General features: G+C 41.2%; 1 protein-coding gene across 1 annotated transcript; it reads left to right on the top strand.

Annotated features, from left to right (window-relative positions):
• Positions 1-295: 295 nt before the first annotated feature.
• Positions 296-10,763, top strand: layna (layilin a; the record flags this gene model as incomplete). Its single annotated transcript, XM_081365491.1, has 8 exons — positions 296-371; positions 771-788; positions 5,633-5,930; positions 6,006-6,163; positions 7,582-7,626; positions 8,585-8,671; positions 10,224-10,326; positions 10,409-10,763. 8 exons carry the CDS (start codon positions 296-298, stop codon positions 10,761-10,763), a joined length of 1,140 nt encoding a protein of 379 aa, XP_081221617.1.
• Between the last annotated feature and the right edge of the window lie 9,184 nt (positions 10,764-19,947).

The raw sequence follows: 19,947 nt of genomic DNA, 5'->3' as shown, positions 1-19,947 counted from the left end.
AACTGTTACGGAATTTGTTCATATCTACTAATAAAAGCCCATGGCGTGTTAGTTACTGTCAGTTGGTGACGTGTTATGTTCGTCTGTGTGTTCGTTCAATCACGCGCCCTCGTCTCACTCTGAGCTGCCTCTCTGGATGTTCACAAAGATTTCAGCGGATAACGGGACAGATGATTAGTTTTCTACTGGATGAAGCCCTCTTGGTGTTGGATGTTCCTTTTTTATTTTCTCGGAATCCCATTGTCTTCGTGAAATTACTTTTAAGACCCATGGAAGTTTGATCAAAGGTGATAAAATGGAACTGATGAGAAAATGTGCCTGCGTTTTGGTTTTATTCAACATCTCCGCGTGCGCATCAAAGATTCTGGGCGGTGAGTTGCACATTTAAGAAAGAAAATTTTGCATTCGACTTTTAAAAAATATTAAAATCTAGGCTATGTATAGTAATATTTGGAGGAAAAGCTTGCTAAATTGAACAAGTCAGATTTTAGATATTACTTTAATCTATAGGCTACTGCCCTTTTGACAACCTAAGGTTCTTTATAATATGCTAGAAACCGTTTTCTATTCCTAGGTTTTTCATTGACTTTGTAGTTGTCGTTTTCGCTCACGTAACTATCAGACTCGTTCGTTTTCCTGTTCAAGTAATTTGAATTAGATGTTTGAATACAGGGAGTGAGTGACTTCTTTAGATGATGCTTTAACAGTGGCTGTTTTCTCTCTTCACCACTTGTAAACCCGATGTGCTGTCCATCCTCCCTGCGGTGCAGACATTTACGAGCCCAGAGGTATGTGTGCCTCAGACACTAATGGCTTTCTCTAAATTAAGTAATAGTCCATCTCATTTCTATATATTTATGTGGTATCCATAGAGCAAAAAGTAATCATAACAGAAACATAATTACGTTTAATTGTTCCATTTTTAATATTTAAATTTACACTCTCATGGAAAGGTAGGCTAGCCTACTTGTAGTCTATTTCACAAACCCGTAGCACTTTTTTCAATTGAGTAATGATCTGCTATACGATGTTGTTAATGTTCTTAGTGAAAGGGATTTATTTATTCATTTATTTATTTTAAATTGGGAGTCCCTGGATTTGCTGTCTGAAAAACCATTGCTTTTTAGAAAAATAATTAAACATGTAACTGAAATTTGTGTTCTGGAGAAAAAAAGATTGCCATTTTGCCATTTGGCCGACATTTTGTACTGGCAATGCACTTGAGTTCAGCCTCACATTTCAGTGTTGTCATTGCTGTTGTAACTTTAAGACTGCTAAAGCATTGCAACATGGGTTCCCTTTCAAGAGCAGTAACTCTACATTGCATAGCAACGCTGCGGGAACTCCTCCCTTCTCCACTTGAAATCTTATGGGCTAACGCCAGCTTGGAACAGCTGGCCAATTGTCACGAAGTATGCAAATACTGACAGGCTCGCGGGCAGTATAAAATGCACGGACGCGACAATTGCGTCAGAATCTCTTTCTTCACGCTGCCATCATGGAAGCTGCACCAGGAGGACTAGTGACCTTTTTCTCTAAGCATTCGATAGTGTCAACTTGCCAAATTTGTGCGGGTCCCATAGACCCGCCCGACGACCATGAGTTCTGTGTTGCCTGCCTGGGCCTCGCCCACGGCGAGGCGGCCTTCACGGACTCCATGTGCGCACACTGCGCGCCAAACCAGATGTTCGCCGCAAGCAGTGGACGGGACCTGTGAGGAAGTGTCAGGGTCAGAGGAGAAGCCCGTGCCGCGAGAGAGTCAGTTCGCTGGAGGCCCCGCCCCTAAGCGCCATGTTCTGCATCGTGTCCCCTCTGTTCCTGTAGGTGACAAATGCAATGTTTGTGTAAATGCTGTGTCTGTTTGTGTGAGTTCCACAATAAAAACATGTATCCCTTCACAAAAAGAGCTTTTCCCTCCTCTTACATCCAACACTGTGTCACTCGCCCTGCCCCAGAGCAGCACGGAGTCGCAGCCCATAACTACATCGCGACCACTGTGTCATGCTCCCTAGATGCGTGGAGGGCTATTCCGGGCGTTTCACCGTGGCTACTGGGAATAATTCAACTCTGATATTCTCTTCAGTTCAGAAGCAGACCACCCTGCTTCAATGGCATGGTCCCGTCACTGACATTGCCCCAAAACGTCCCTGTTCTGAGACAAGAAGTTCTCAGTCTGTTTGAGAAAGGAGCAATAGAGCGTGTCCCTCTGAGCGCTATTTCATGGCGCCAAAGAAGAATGGAGGACTCCGTCCGATTCGGGACCTGAGACCCATCAACCGAGCACTACACAAGCGTGCATTCAGGATGACAACACTGAAGCAGATCCTAGCACAGATCCGTCTCAGAGACTGGTTCGCTTCAGTGGATTTAAAGGATGCGTACTTCGCGTTCGAATATGTTCAAATAGCGACATGCCACTGCCGCTTCCTGAGATTTGCTTTCAAAAGCACGGCATACCAGTATTCAGTGCTTCCATTCGGACTGGCCCTAGCCCCCCGCACATTTTCCAAGTGTGTGGGCCTGTTCCATATGCGGCCGCTGCAGTTTTTGCTGAAAACTCAAGTCCCTCCGAGGGCGTGGTCTTCAGGTCACACGCACATTCCGGTCACTCACACTTGCGTCAGCACTCTGAGACCGTGGCGCAACCCGGATATGTTCAGCCCAGGAGTGCCTTTGGGAATAGTGACGCAACGCACCATGGTCTCGATGGATGCATCGACCTCATCGGGAGCAGTGTGCTTGGGCGTGCCTGACTCAGGTCTGTGGTCGGAGTCATAGAGAGAGTGGTACATAAACATGCATGTACTGATTCGAACCGACAACATGTCTGTGGTTTCCATAAATCGGCAGGGTGGCGTGCGCTCCAGAGCTCTTTTCAAACAGGCGGTGAGTCTCCTGTTGTGGGAGGATCGACACTTTCTCTCCAACAGAGCGGTGCATATCTCCAGTCTCTTAAACCGTGGAGCGGACATGCTTTCGAGGAACGGGATTCCTCTTGGAGAGTGGAGGCTTCACTCCGGATCGGTGCGAATGATTTGGGATCGATTCGGGAGGGCGGACGTGGATCTGTCTGCCACAAGCGAGAACCCTCACTGTCAGATGTTCTTTTTGCTATCTCACTCCCTGCTGACGGGAGATGCTCTGACATCACGTTGGCTGAAAGCCAGGCTTTACGCGTTCCCTCCGGTGAAGATTCTGCCTATGGTGTTATGCAAAATCAGGGAGGAGACAGCGTCAGTGATCCTCGTGGCCCCAAACTGGCCGAACCAGCCCTGGTTTGCGGACCTGAGAGAGATAATGGTGGCTCCCCCATGGCAAATCCCCCTCAGGAAAGACCTGCTGTCTCAGGCAAACGGCACGATAAGGCACCCCAGGTCCGAGCTGTGGAACCTTCATGTGTGGCTGCTTCAGAGACACTCTGCATTCACGAGTGCAGGGCAAACTCGCGGAGGCGCATTGTATCTGTTTTGGATCCGGCGACTGCACCGTCACTCTCCGGCCGAGACAGGGCTACGTGCCGTAGTCACTTTCTAGACCTTTCAAAGCACAGGTTGTTTCCCTGCCCGCTTTATCTGCTGAGCCGTCATCCTCGCGTGGCGAGGCTCAGAGCGCTGTTTGCCCTTTCAGGGATATGCAAATTTGGATAGGGTTGGAGCTGATGTCTCATTGGTCTAGTTCCACCTATCAGATGCGAGCACTCCTAGTGGCGCGGCTATTGGCTCTTCCGTGGCTGGTGTAGCTTGACCCAGTTTCCCAGGGCTTATCTTCACTACTCTCACAGTGGGATTTAATACAGTTCCCGCAGCGTTGCTACGCAATGTAGAGTTACCGCTCTCGAAAGGGAACATCTCCGTTTACTATTGTAACCTCGGTTTCCTGAGAGGCGGGAACGGGACATTGCATTAGCCGGCGTGTTCGCTGTTAGATCAGCTGTTCAGTTCAGTCGTGATTCTAACACAATTGTCGCATCCATGCATTTTATACTGCCCGCGAGCCTGTTCCAAGCTGACGTTAGCCCATAAGATTTCAGCAAAAGTGGAGATGGGAGGAGTTCCCACAGCATTGCTACACAATGTCTCGTTTCCGCCTCTCAGGGAACCTAGGTTACGATAGTAACTGGAGATGTTTTCCCCTTTGACTTCATGTACAGTAAATCCATACATAGTAAAAATACATCTCTTAAGGTTTAGATAAGCATTAAAAGTATAGCATTAACTTTTTGAGATATGGGGTGCGTCTCAATCCCAGCTTCCTAGGCCATGAATCAGTATATCGTGTACACAAATTAAGGACAGTAAGGACCCTGGTTTACTACACATTGGGACACTTTGACACTATTTATGACTACATGACAATGTCCTCGTAAAACATCACTATTGGTATTTATGAACAAAAAAAAACAGAACTGATATCTTTTCAGCATTATTTTTTAATGTTATTTAAAACACATAATGATAAAATACTTTGCTTGTTACATGTACATGCATCATTTCAGCCATAAATAAATGATAAATTTTAGCTAGATTATGTTCATTACCTGCCTAGTGATGTATGATTATGCTGGAATATAATTAAATAATAGTTTAAAAAAAAACATCTATCACATGCATTGTGTGTGGTAAATTGGCTCACATGATTTATGTTTCGCGCTTCAGAACTTCCATTAGGGGAACATAGTGAGCTCCCTGGTTTTCATCTTGCATTTTTGGTATTTTCTTTAGGGAGCGAACGTTTCAGTGCACTGGTAGGATTTTTCATTTGAGACAGCCTTTAAAATGGCTGACTCCCTGATCAGTGCCCTGAACTAGGGAGCTGATTGAGACACATTCCACTCCACATCACAACACATTTGTTTTTGTTTCATTTTCTAAATACAAAATTATTGAAGTGATAGTTCACCTAAAAATGAAAATTCTGTCATCATTTACTCACCATTAAGTTGTTCCAAACCTGTATGAATTTCTTCTGCTGAACACAAAAGAAGATATTTGGAAGAATGCCGGTAACTAAACAATTGATGGGCCGACTTCCATAGTATTTTTTTTTTCATACTATGGAAGTCAATGGGGCCCATCAACTGTTTGGCCTATATTCTTCAAAATATCTTCTTTTGTGTTCAACAACTTGAGGGTGATTAAATGAAGACAGAATTAAAAATTTTGGGTGAACCATCCTTTTAAAGGTGCTCTAGTCTAAGTGATGTTGGGTGATGTCATTTCTTGTTGACATTTAAAGTATCAAACAAAACGGAGGCTAGCTAGACCCTCCCTCCTCCTTATCCGCGCACTAACCCCCCAAATCCTTCCTGTCGGTTATTGGCTGGAACAGTTTGTTGTGTTTTGTGGTGTGGGTTAGCCCAGTTTGTTTTCCTTGTCGTTTGTGGAGCCTGGGGTGTCTACAGAGACCACGTTTTTTTAAAGTGTGTTCAGGGGAAAGGCAGCTAGCGGATAGTGAGGTGAGATGAGATGTGAGCTGTATGTGACAAAAAATGTTTTGGCCTAAAAAACGCATGACATCGCTTAGCTTAGAGCACCTTTAAGTGTTCTAAATAAAAGTCCATGGGATGAATCAATATATTTCAATATAGTTACATCCCGTTGTCTTTTCTAACATCTATAATGTGTCTCTTAAGGTCAACAGATATGCAAGCGTGGCACTGAGAAGCCCTGCTATAAAATTGCCTACTTTCAGGACAGCCGACGTAAACTCAACTTTGAAGATGCGAGTCGAGCCTGCAGGAGTGATGGCGGAGACCTTCTCAGTATTGAGTCTAAGACTGAGCAGAGACTGATAGAAAATTTCATCCATGAACTAAAAGCATCAGATGGTGACTTTTGGATTGGGCTTCGTAGGGATCAAGACTATGAGGAGAAAAACGGAGACTGCCCATCTCAATACTACTGGCTGGATGGAAGCCAAGCAACCTTCAGGTGTGACGAGAGCTGCATTTGATGGACACATTCCCTATGTAGGTCCTTTTGCTTATTGTTTTGTGTGTGTGACAGGAACTGGCACCTGGATGAGCCTTCTTGTGGGTATGAGGTGTGTGTAGTGATGTATCATCAGCCCTCTGCTCCTCCGGGTCAGGGTGGTCCTTACATGTTCCAGTGGAATGACGACAATTGTGAAACCAAAAACAACTTTATCTGCAAGTACACCAAAGGTTGGGATGGCATATTTTATTCAGATGATTTCTCAGTCAATTCATTTTACTTATGATATTGCTCATACAGTTCTTAGTTTGGTGATTTGAACAAACCTAAGCATTAAACTTGTTAATTACACGGCTCTGTGGAATACTTGATTCTGATAGGTCAATTGTGCCATCCAGCGGTATGTTATGCTAGGTATAATGGACTCAGCCGGTTGTTATCGCAAAATAAACCCTGGTGGGGTGATCAGGACGTCTTGCATCATCCTGAAGGGGTTTATTCTACGATAAAAAACGACTGGATGTACATTATCCTGCTTATTATGCGGCCACTTACTGTAAATAATTAGACATTGATCGAGTCATATACTTTATTAGCTCTTTAAACGCTTCCACGGAGAAGGCAGTTGCTAGCAAGGGGCAAGTTCAAAGTTCAAACTCTATGGTCATTTAAGGTATATGGTACAGTCATACCACTTATTACACAGTATTTTGCCACATAAATAATTATGGGGATAAGAAATATTAATTTGAGATTAAACTGTTTTAAAATCGACACCTTTTTGTTATCTTATAATCCATTACAGTGTACAAAACAATCGTCGCAAATTGGCAGCAGCTGCATTTGTATGAAACAAGAGAGCGAGTCCGCGGTACCGGATGACATAATTAAATAACTGTACACAAAATATTGATTTGAGTTTTTAATATTTTATTAGCTATTATTATTTTATTTTATTTATTATTTCAGTACCATATCCCTTAAATGTCTGTCTAGTTTGAACTTGCCACTTGCTAGTGACTGCTCTCTCTGCGGAAGCTTTGCGTTTAAAGAGCTAATCAAATATTTCAACTCAGATCAATGGTCTATTTCATATCTAATTATTTACTTATGTGGCAAGTAGCCATATGATAAGCGGGATAATGTACATCCAGCCAGATGTTATCACAGAATAAACCCCTTCAGGGTGAATTAAGACCTGATCACCCTGTTGGGGTTTCTTCTGCGATAACAACTGACTGGATGTACATTATCCCTTACATGTTACTCATCCTGCACTGAAAACAGTGCAGCTTTATAAAGAGAGCCGTGCTATTATTTTTTAAAGCAAACAGGCTTATGAATTCGATCTAATAAACAATAAAAAAGCATATAAATCCCATTCGCTTACATTGAAGAAGAGTCCACATATCTGGAGAGCACAATATCCTGACTTGGGGAAGTTCTCATTTACCATTCACATTTTCAATTTTTGATTAGAGCTTCCAAGAGCAACAAGAACTGGGGTGCGTTTCCCAAAAGCATTGTTAGCCAACCCTGGTCGCAAGTTTTGCTCTGTTGGTAGTGACGGAACTTGCGATCAGTTGGCTTTGGGAAATGTACCCCTGTTTAGTGTGTGATATACCATGTTCATCATGTGATATTTCAGATAAACCTCCAGCACCAATCCCTGCAGAAAATGAAACATTTAAAGGTAAGCTTGATATATATTTTTTTATTATTAATGTGTATATTAATATAGTGCCTCTGAAAAATTTGTAAAAATTATTTTGTTTTTTTTTATAAAAATAAAGACGGCTGATGTAGTGGTTCTCAACCAGTAGGAGGCTTCAGGAAACTTCCAGGAGGGCCTCAATAAGTCTTAAAATTATTTAAATGTAGTTATATTAACATAACCTTGTGAAAAAGAAGTGCACTTGTATTGTACTTCAAATTTAAGAGTATATTTTAAAACAAAACTAATTTTAGATTTACATTACATGCAATTCGCACTTAAAGGCATAGTTCACCCAACACACCACTAAGTTGTTCACAAAAAAAGGAATTTTTAAGAATATGGGTAACCAAAAAGTTGTGAGGCAACATTGACTTCCATATTCTTCAAAATATCTTCCTTTGTGTTCACCAGAACAAAAAAACACTCATACAGGTTTGGAACAACTTGAGGAGGGAGTAAATGATGACAGAATTTAAATTTTCGGGTGAACTATCCCTTTAAGCATATTTTCGTAATAAGTATTATTTTTTAAAGTATGCTAAAGTGTACTTATTTTTCACAAGGGTAATATGAATTACAATGCAAAACAAAATACTACAAATAAACATGTACATCATTAAACTGATATTTTTGATTTTATTAATTTTTATTACAACAAAAGTATCAAACGTACATATCAGCTTACATAGCAGGACTTTCAAATATTGTTTTGGACAAAGGGGGGCCTTGGAGTCAAAAAGTTTGAGAACCACTGGCCTAATGTTGGATGGACTCATTTTAATCCACCATTTGTGAATTATGGGAAAGTCTGCATTTATTGGTTTATTTGTATCTGCTTGTTTCTTTGTTTAATACTTTTAATTTGTTTAATGTGCTGTTTTATTGATGTCTTACACCAGATAATACACAAAAACCTAATTCTCGTATATTACAGATACTTTTCCGACACCCAGAATACCCAGATACCCCTCCGTCACAGAAAAGGATGATGGCATGAGGGTGGTCGTATCTGAAACTCCAGGTGAATCTTTTTCTCTCAGACATGGTTAAAGACTCTCATGTCATGGATACCTATTAACTAAATAGAGTAGGTCCAAAAGACTGGCATCTTTTCTTCTTCAGTTAAACACGGTATAAACATATAGTAGTTGTATGGTTTCAAATTAAAATAATTTTAAATTTCTGTCTTGTACTCACCCTCATGTCGTTCCAAACCGGTCGTTCATCTTCAAACCACAAATAAAGATATTTTAATGAAAACTGAGATATTTTGTCCCTCAATAGATGTCCATGTTATCAAAACTTTGACACTTCAAAATGGTCATTAAAACACATAAACATAAAATGTGCAATATAAGAGTGAAGGGGGCAATTTCAGACCACAACCAGAGTGTAACGGTCACCAGCTGGAGTGCCCTTGAGAGCCACCAGAGGGCACTCCATATTAGACTATTGTCATTCCATCACATACTACATTTCCCATAACTCATGCATCTGCATGTCTTGTTTAGTGTCACACTGCAATGCCAAGCATTCTCCTGGTTTTCTTTATCTTGGTTTTTGATCTTCTGTCCAGTTTTCTTGGTTTCCTCTGTTTTTGCCTGTTCCCCTTAGCCTCTATGACCCTGTTATTGTTTGGACTGATTACCCGGTGTTGATGACCTTTGCTTTCGACTACGATTGTGGATTACCCTTTCAATAAAACTGCATTTGGATCTTCAACCTTCGTGTCTCGGAGCAGTTCGTGACACAGAGAATCAAATATGGTCCGTTTCAAATTTCAATTGATAGACCAAAAAAAAAGAGAGAATGTTATATCTTTGTTCGTTTTGAAGATGAATGAAAGTCATACAGGTTTGAGTTGTTATGAGTTATTGATTGGAGACAAATATTTCTGCACTATTTATAGGTCACTAATCAATAAGTAAATTTGTGTCATTGATCCTGTGACTCTTTGTACAGATGAGCAGACGTTGTTGCTTCAACTGAAGCACAAGATGATTTTTGGATCATTTTAAATCATGCTGCATATTATGATCATCAGGTTTTAAACACATTGACATAACCCATACTAAGAATTTTAAGTTTTCGTTTAAATGGGTATGCTGATAATATAATGTTATAAAATCTTTTGAGTTAGAATTGTAGACATATTTTGTCGTGGTCTTAGACGTTTGAACCCCACTAAACTATGTTGAATCAACACTGGAAAACTGAATACCTATTTTTTTTAAAAGCAAAAGTATGTAAAATATAAAAAAGTATACACCACTGTTCACAACTTTGGGGTCAGTAAGAATTTTTTTTTTATTTTTTTTTATGGATACTTTTATTCAGTGAGGATGCATTAAATTGATCAAAAGTGACTTTTTAAATTCTAATAACGATTTCTATTTTTAATAAATTATGTTCTTTTGAACTTAATGTGGCACTGAAGACTGGAGTAATGATGCTGAAAATTCAGCTTTGCCATTACATAAGAGACTTCTTTCAGAAACATTAATCCAAACTTTTGAATGGTGTTTAAAGGCTGTATACTTTTCACATGAACCAATATCCTGCATTTCTTTCAGACAATGCTCTCAATGTCGCTTACATTGTGCTGCCAACCATACCACTTCTACTGCTGCTGATTGTGGCGACGGGAGTTTTCTGCTTTAAGCTGTTCACAAAGAGGTGCATTGTTTCACTGATCTTTTACCTAAAGAAAGCCTGCCATTTTAAATTTGATTGTAAAAAACATAATCTATGTATGCAGGAAGAAAGAACAGACTGAGACCCCCCCTCCAAAGGATCCAGGATACTGGGCTGCTGGAGATAGATGCAACAGCCCGAGCCCTGACGTCTACAAGGTCATCCGAAGGCAGCATGAATCAGACCTGGCCGGCACACGGCCTGACATCAAAAACACTTCCTTCCTGGGTTCTTCTCCAGACACTCCAACCGGAGATTATGACAACCTGGCAGGCCGGGACACTGAAAGTGGTTTTGTGACACTGGCCAGCACTGAGAGCGGCTTTGTGACCAACGATATGTATGACACGCTGCAAGGCCGTGGAAGCGGGAGATACTACAGAGACCAAGGATGGATGGATGAGTTATATGGCTACTGATATAAAAGATGACATTAGCATTTAACACTGTATTCTCTTGTTAAGAATGATAATAGCTTACCTGTCGATGTCTTGCCCAAGTATTTCCTTGGTGCCAGATATCCAATATTAATTCAAGTATCCACTTTATTTTTAACATAAGAATGAGTGTGGTCATTTGTAACTTGAATGTGTAAGGCTTCAAGTGTCATTCACTTCCAGTTATTGTACCTGTACAAAAACTTGTATCTTACCTGTATTTTAATGTTCAATTCAAGTTTGCTTTTCACAACACATTTTGTTTCAAAACAGCTTTGCAGAAAATGCTTGTTTCCAAGCTCAAATTTGGATCGTTTTCTGTTATCAGCCAGTGATGAGTGTATCAAAGTATACAGCTATAGTATCGTACATTGTTAGTTAACGTCATGTCCAATTAAAGGTAGGGTAGGCAATTTTGAACAGGCTAGCAATAGCAAGCTAGCTTTGAAAGCATGAGATCCCACCCTCCTTCAAAATACATGAAAACACAAAGCAGCATTTGAAAGCAGCGTGAAAAGAGAGACGGTGTCAAATTACCTCATGTATTAAAGCGCATAACATTACAATAATAATGAACATAAACAACTTGTGCTCTAGTTGTACCTCCTGACTGCTTCAGATAAATTTCGGCGTTGATAGTGTTGACATAGAAACGCATAAATCTGAGTCAGGCTGTGAACAGGTCCGGGTAGAACTTCACAGGGTTGCCATTTTGTAATTGCGGTTATGACATGGTGTGAACGCAGCATAAGCTTGTTGTTTTGGTTCTGGAGGAACTGTAAAACGTGACTGCTGTTTCTTTGTGGCGTTAGGACCGAATGCAGTGATTGGACAAACATTTTTTGGTCCACATATATATTCCACAGAATATATATATGTTAGCCTAAATGTTTTAATATTTAGATCACTTGTATTATTGATTGCTATCAGGATGTGAAAAGAGTTTCAAGCAGTATATCAAAAAGTGTTTATAAAACAAATTGCCTACCCTACCTTTAACTTGGTCATAATGGTAACAATATAAGCATAGTACTTTATATGGAAAATGTTTGATAGTTATCGTAATCATAAACACACACTGGTTTGTTACTCACCATTTACTGTACTTTGTTATTCTTCTAGTTATTTGTTTATTGCGGATAAATGAACCGAAACGGAAGTCTCGCACATTTAAAGAAAATAGCTTTCTTCAGCGTTGCAAAAAAAGTGGATAGGTTACTAAATCAGGTTTGCGCTAGAGCTCAAGGAACCTTAATATGTGTGGAATGTGTGAATGTTTTAGATTTCCAAAATGTATTAAATGAATGAGAAAAACTAATTCCTAGAATTCTACAGATTTAGTTTCAATGCAACAACATCTTAAGTTTACGGGTAATGATTATCTGACATTCGCTTGTTTACCTTTTTTATTTAAGCCTATACTATCCTAGTTTTCATAGGCTCCTATGACCATTGCGAAAAGAACAGTAATACTTACCAGTTTTTAATGCATCTTTAAAGCCAAACTCTGAAGGATGAACACAAACCTGATTGGTTTGCATGACCATGTTATGCTGCTTTTACTGGATGTGCTGTATCGGCCTCAGTACTTAATTACACTGTGACAATCTCTCGCAGACTGTCTTTTTCAGTGAAATAATGAATGGTCAAACAGGCTTCAAGTTTCTTATGCAAATATTGTAATGTGTATGCAGTGATGTTAATGAAGCCTTAATAAACAAAAACAAATGAATGAAATTGAAACTAAATATATTTACTTTCATATTTGGGCAAATATATCACCAGTCAGTTACTGTACATGCATGTGTAGTACCTCTTCTGATGGTTTTCAGCTTTCTCTCTCTGCAAATGGTGTAGTTGTATCGTATCATGGTGTATAACGATATAGCACCCAAAATACTATCAAAACACTCCAACGCAGCCTCCATTCTTGGCGAAAGATGGATAAAAAAGCGCACAGGAAACAAAAACCTTGAAAAAATTATAAACGACCCCGCCAAATCACAGAGATGCCGATTCGCACGGGACTAATATTATTATCACAGGACTTCGGTGTTCGGCGAAATATGGGAATTTTTTAGCCTGACTTCGTCATACTCATATTCTAGTCAGAATGTGAGTCTGATACTGCTCCACAGAGATTTGATTATGGGGCGTGTCTCAACCGAACCAGGAAAAAAAAAATCTCTGCACTCAATTGGATAGACCTACAACCAATCAGAGCAACGGAGTAAATGACGCATGTTCTTCATTCATATTTTCAACCAACAAAATGTTGCGGCTCTCTGTTCCTCTTTTAAAATGAATGCGCTGTGGATATCTTCTATAACAGACGCGATGGCGGAATCTACACATGATGTTTCATAAACAAAGTTCGGGAGGAGCACGTACAAATAATCAATCCAATATCAACTTGTCATCAAACAATACATGTCTAACGTTACCCTATATCAGCAAGCATATTCACTCTATCAAGTTACCTAACACTCCTTGACAGTTTTTCAGCATCCCTCCACCACCCCGAATCCTCACTCTTGTTCTCTCACAACCAGGAATACGGGGCAAGTATGGCTACCGAGCCCACAGCCCTCTCCTCGGACAGCACGTCATATACGCATATCTGACTTATTTGTGTGAACTCGTTAAATCTCATATACGCATTTATTCTATCTGACTTATTTGTAAGTGTGAACTCGTGAAATCTCAATTCTCCAGCTGCAGTCGTCTTTGTTGTAAACTAATTCAAATCAAGCGCTCTTTGGTGACATGGGTGACTACGTAACCGCAGATCATCTGTCCATCATCGATTAAAGCCCGCCCTGGCAATTTGATTGGCTCTGCCTTTTGGGAGCCGGGCATAATTACTCCTCAACGGATCGAGTCCAGACCGAACTTCCCGACCAAAAAATGTTGTGGGCGGGGTTCGGGCTGGCACCCAGGCTAGGAATTTTTACTTTACAAATTACAGAAATGGCCGATTCGGACGGGATTAAGATCACAGACAATCTCCGCAATTATTACAAATTACTAGAGGTCACCAGGTAATACTTATACCGTGCGAATAGGGCTAAAGTCTCAGCTTTCAAATTCTGTCAATTTAATTATGAAATTCAAACAATACCGTTTTTGCGCTCTTGTGACGAGACAGATCGCTGTAGCGCCTCAGTTCAAGCGGCACTGATCATCTCTTCCTCATTAATACTAGTAAATAAACACAAATTAACATTATAAGGTATGTTGAAAGATACAGTAAACTTACCAAAATGTATTATGTCTCATGTAATCGATCAATCAGTGTTTCCAACTGCGGAAAGTGGTAAATAAAACAGCTGGAGAACAATATGTCACATAACATCTAGGTTACGACTGTAACCTCTGTTCCCTGAGAACAGGGAATGAAACACTGCGTCGATGATTGGGGAACGCCCTCCACGTGAACTGGTGTCTGAAAAGCTATCCAATCACTGCAATCGAATTTGACCAGCAACAGCCTATGACGTCACTACTAGTGCGACCCGGAAGTATAAAAGGGGCGCCTAGAGAACATGTCATCCACTTTCGTCTGAAGGGACTATTCAGCAGGCAGCCCCAAGGCATGTTCTCAGGGAACAGAGGTTACAGTCGTAACCTAGACGTTCCCTTTCGAAAGGGAACTCGCACTGCATCGATGAGGGGAGTGCATGCCACTTATGGCTCAGGACAAAACGTCTGAACTGGCAGTTTCAGCCTGAAACGCCAAAGAAAACTTCTGGTCCCTACGGTCACTGCCCAAGTTATAAGCCTCAAAGAGGCCTCCGAACAATGGAAGGCCTACCAAGGCTGCTCAAAGGCTTGGAACCAACAGATTCCAAGGAAGGGGTTCCTTTAAAGGAATATGGCCAGGGGGTCCGAAAGGAGTCCCGTCCAGTCACTTTCTGAGGGGGACATAAGAGTCAACCCCACATATCACCAGGGAGGCTGACCTGATCAAATCTACTTACCTAGTGTTGCCAACAACCTGTCTGTTTTCCCAAACAGAGTCTCTCACAAAACCAATAGTGAAACCGGAACATAGAGACATGCATCCAAATGAGGGGAGTAACTCAACTCAATCCTGGGTCTACACAGTGCTTTAGAACATTGTGGAGGCTGGGCACTCTAAAGGGACCCTAGATAAGGGGAGCGCCTCCAGCTCAAGGGCTAATCTAGCAGGGAGGCCTTGTGAGAGTCCTTCAATCTTCTAACCAGCATTAGGGTAGCTAGGAAAATTATATATATATATACATATATATATATATATATATATATATATATATATATATATACATATATTTGACCAGGCTCTGGGCTAGAATCAGGGAGGCTCATAGGGAGCCTACAACGTGATGATCTTATTTATTAGCTTAAAACCCACAAGATAGTAGAACCACCTTCAAGGAGGCCTGTGAAAGCCCACTACTTGATAGCGATACTTGTTAGCAGAACTAGCCTCAGATATCATGTACTCATATAAATACTATAGGCCCGGTTTTTCCTACTTTACATCGATGCTCTATCGATGTAGCGTTATCGATGCTTTAAACAAGCAGAGTACAATCTTACATTACCTGACTATCGAGGAGGCCTATAGAAAGGCCTACAACATCAATTATCAAAAGCATCAGCCCATGGCATGTTTAGGCTTTAAGGGAGTGTACTCAAACTTCCTAAAAAGTGTCCTAAAAAGAGCTCCAGTGGTGCAGGGTGAATAGACTAGAGTTGTGGGTAGCCAAAAAGACATTGATCCCAAGGGAAATGTTATGAAATGTTATGTAGGGAAAATCCCACGTTATGGCTTGAAACCAATTCAAGGGGCCTAGATATCCAACCTAAAGACTAGCTTGGAAATTAGCTACAATATACACCTCTCAAAACGGAGACCTCAGCATTTCTGCTTCCAACTCTCTCTTTCTAGAGAGAGACAGGTCTGACAACACCCAGAATATGTCTGCATGGGATGCTTAGGAATAGCCTGCTACCTATGCTGCTATTTATTCTACCCTTAACATCTACTAGCATAATCGCCTAATGCAGAGGCAGGCCTAGGCTATACAACTCTTGTAGAAAGAGGAGGCTAGAAAAAACTAGACCTTCCAGAGATAAGCTGTAGCCTAGATGATCTAAATCTAAAGAGCTTACGCTCGGATACTGAGGGACTCGGTACGAAAAAGCTTCTAGCAGATCATTTCTAACAAACTCCTAATACACATGCCTAAGCCAGATATTAAGGCAGCCCTCGTGGGGATGGCACTTGAATATCCTATGTCTGGAATTCAAAGCTACAGTATAGTCTTAACAACTCTCAGAAGTGAGAGGAGACCAGCTATACAAATACAAGGTGGCCCAATGAGGGCCAACGCTTGGTTGGTGCTTATAAAAAGCAGTGGCCTCAGGAGACAAACCCAAATGGGAGGAAGCCATCTCACGCTGAACAAAACCTGTTTGAAGCTCACATGCACACACATTGGCACCACCTACTACATAAACCTAACACAAGAGGAGGCCTATGATAAGGTATGCAAGCCTTCCTATAAAAACCAAGCGGCAACCTCCCTGTCTTTCTCTTGAAACCAGCACGGAAGTGAATTAAACGGCAATTCATCAACTGGCCGCTTGAGGCTGGCTGCAAAAGTGAGTCAAATCTGCATCTCCCCCATGTTAAAATGCCCAACTTTACAGCAGAAAAAAAAAAACATGTTTACTGCCTGGAGCAAGAAGTGGCTTTGGTCTATACAGCAAATTTTGCCCTTCATGACAACTGTGAGGGGGGAGAATTTTTTTATAACTCATCCGTTTAAATTATATTAAGCCTTACATTTTTGCATAATTAAGGGAGTCCACTTTTGAGTGACAGGTGGATTCCCGCTGCAGTGGTCATAAGTCATCATTAGCTGTTTGACTGCTGTTTGTTAGCCGTCACGTTCCCTCAGCTAATTGTCTGACTGTAAAAATAAATTAATTCAGGAGTGACGCGCTACCAAGATGGCGACGGTCAGCCACGCCCACTTTAGGCTTCAAAAACAGTCTTCAGAAACCTACGGGTGATGTCACGGACACTACGTCCATATTTTTTTACAGTCTATGATAAATACAGAAACTTCAGGGCCCTAAATTCCTAATTTAATACCTATCAAACATACCCCTTAATACTTTCTAAACAGGGAACCAAGGTCTAAAGTTAAGCAACCTTATAATAATGACCTAAAAAGATCATCCTGCTGCTCATAGAGCAGCGGCCTTAATTACATTCTTAAAATGAAGGCCTACCACCCAAAAGCTAGAAGGGGCGTGCTCACTACCAAGCCCGACTCCAGACCTTCCGAAGCATTCCATTTAATGGGAAAATATCATCATCGGTCTAGGCCTCAGGCCTGCTGTGAGAAACACCTGGGGGAAAGGAAGAAGAGAGGAGGAAAGGATGGTTGTTATTCACCCTGATGCTGGGAGCACCTGTGTTGGATCACCTCCCTCAGATCCCTCTTCTTCCTCTTTGCGCCTTCATTGCGACCTACTCCTTGTAGGAGGAGGAGTGCAAGAGGTGACGCTGAACCTTTGGCCCTGTCTCCAATCCTCGAACCAGGATAGGCCAGGCCCCCCTGGCTGTGGAATGCATGATTTAAATGCAGCCGAGCGCGCCTTCGCCTCTCTGAACTTTTCTACCACCGTCTCAACGGGGGTGCCGAAAGGTTCAGATAGCGAAACTGGGGCATCGAGGAGAAAGGCCTTTTCTTTCTCCCCGATGTCAGCCAGGTTCAGTCACAGATGTCTCTCCATGGCCACCATCGCTGCCATCAACCTTCCAATCAAGGCATCAGTTTGTCTGGTGGCCCGAAGAGCCAGATCTGTGGTGCGGCGCAGTTCGTCCACTGCGTCAGGGGAGAGACCCTGCCCCTGATCCAAATCCTTCAGCAGGTCAGCTTGGTATGCCTGTAACACTGACATAGTGTGTAAGGCAGCCCCAGCCTGTCCTGCTGCCGCATATGCACTGCCATTCAAGCAAGATGTAATCTTGAGTGGCTTAGAAGGCAGGGCCGGAGCTTTTAGTGCCAATGCCTCTCCAGCAACGAGATAATTTGCCAACGTCTCGTCGATTGGGTTCATCGACTCATCCCCTCAACATCAGCATAGTTTACTGGCTGCTGACAATGGATTCATGCAGAATATGGGTTCTTCCATGCCTTCTTGATCTCAATATGCAGATCAGGAAGTAATGGAAGGGTCACAGGAGCTGGGGAGTTATGGCCAGAAAGGAACCGCTCATCCAGCCTACCGCGAATGGCTCCATCCTTCACTGGCTAAACCGACTGTCTGCTAGCTGTCTCACGTCACTAAGGTCAGATAAATCACATCACATGGACTATTTCACCTAGATATCATCACATAGAGACTGTGTCTGTTCCCTGAACTAGGAAATACAAAAAACTCCCAAACCCATTTAAGGGTACAAATTTGATTGATGTTCAACAAATAAAAAACAAATATAATGCAGATGAACAAATGAAAAAGCTTGGGTTGCTGAATATCCAATCCCTTTCTTCAAAAGCACCATGATCTAGATGTTCTGTGTTTGACAGAAACTTGGGTAAAACCAGACAATTACATTACTTTCAATGAGTCCACCCCGCAAGATTACTGCTATAAACACGAGGCTCGTTTAAAAGGAAAAGAGGGGAGGTATTGCTGTAATTTATAGCATAGTATTACTCAGAAGTCTAGTTTCAAATATAATTATTTTGAAGTGATGGTGCTTTCTGTAACATTATCTTGCGTAAGTGATAAATCCCGTTTGACATTTGTGCTGACTACTGTATACAGGCCACCAGGGCACCATACAGATTTTATCAAAGAATTTGCTGATTTTCTATCAGAGTTAGTACTGGCTGCAAATAAAGTCCTAATTGTTGGTGATTTTAATATCCATGTAGATAATGAAAAAGATGCATTGGGATTAGCATTTACAGACATTCTAAATTGTTCGTATTGTACGACATCCATTGTCGTAATCATACTTTAGATCTAATATTGTCACATGGAATCAATGTTGATGCCGTTGAAATTCTGCAGCAGAGCAATGACATCTCAGATCATTATTTAATCTCATGTATACTTAATTTAGTCAAGGATGCAAAGCCGACTCTGTGTTATAAATATGGTAGAACTATATGGTAGAATGCTTCTGCCACTAAAGATTGCTTTATAAATAATCTTCCTAATCAGTTTCATCTCGTCAGAATCCCAGATAGCCTAGAAGAACTCGATGTTGCAACAGAAATTATTGGCTCTGTCTTTTCCAGCACTTTTGACACAGTTGCTCCATTGTGCTTAAAGAAGATTGAAGGAAATAGTCCAACACCGTGGTACAACGAGCACATTCAGGCTCTTAAGAGAGCAGCCAGAAAAATGGAGCGTAGCTGGAAGAAAACAAAATTAGAAGTTTTTCGCATTTCGTGGAAAGAGAGCACGATTGCGTACAGAAAGGCCTTAAAAACTGCTAGATCTGCTTATTTTCAACACTTTTAGAAGAAAACACTACCCTAGTTATTTATTCGAAACAGTAGCTAAATTAACAAAAAATAAAGCTTCAACACTTTATGAACTTCTTTACTTACAAGATTGATAATATTAGAGAGAAAATTATAACTATGCAGCCGTCTACTACAGTATAGCATCAAAAATTTAATTCATTCATTGCTATAGGAGAGGAGGAATTGTCTAAACTCGTTAAATCATCTAAAAAGAGATGGTTCGGATGTACACTACATCATGCATCGCTTTCTGCCAGGATTTTTATGGGCTTTTCACAAATCACGGAAGTGACCTTGACATCCGGGTTAGCGGTAGCATAAGCCATCAGGCAAGTGCTATTTAAATAAACTCCTGATGTACTTACAAACTTTCCAATGCCTCGTTTTAGTACAGAACCTATTTGTTCTACTGTATAAGTTTGGTACCATTCCGGGCATTATTAGTGGGGTAATTTACAAGATACAACCTTGGATTCATTAGTGCTAAGCACTATACCATTCGGCTGATATCTCTAAATAAGATCTAACTTTAATAATGTTCGACCAAGGGAAAAAAAGCTTCTGGGAGGGTGTTTGGCTCGAAGTCATGGTACAAAGGACCCTAGGTTGAATTACTCCGAACC

Source organism: Scardinius erythrophthalmus (genome assembly GCF_964197995.2).
Source record: "Scardinius erythrophthalmus genome assembly, chromosome: 5".
Lineage (NCBI taxonomy): Eukaryota > Metazoa > Chordata > Actinopteri > Cypriniformes > Leuciscidae > Scardinius > Scardinius erythrophthalmus.
This window is presented reverse-complemented; position numbering and strand designations above follow the sequence as displayed.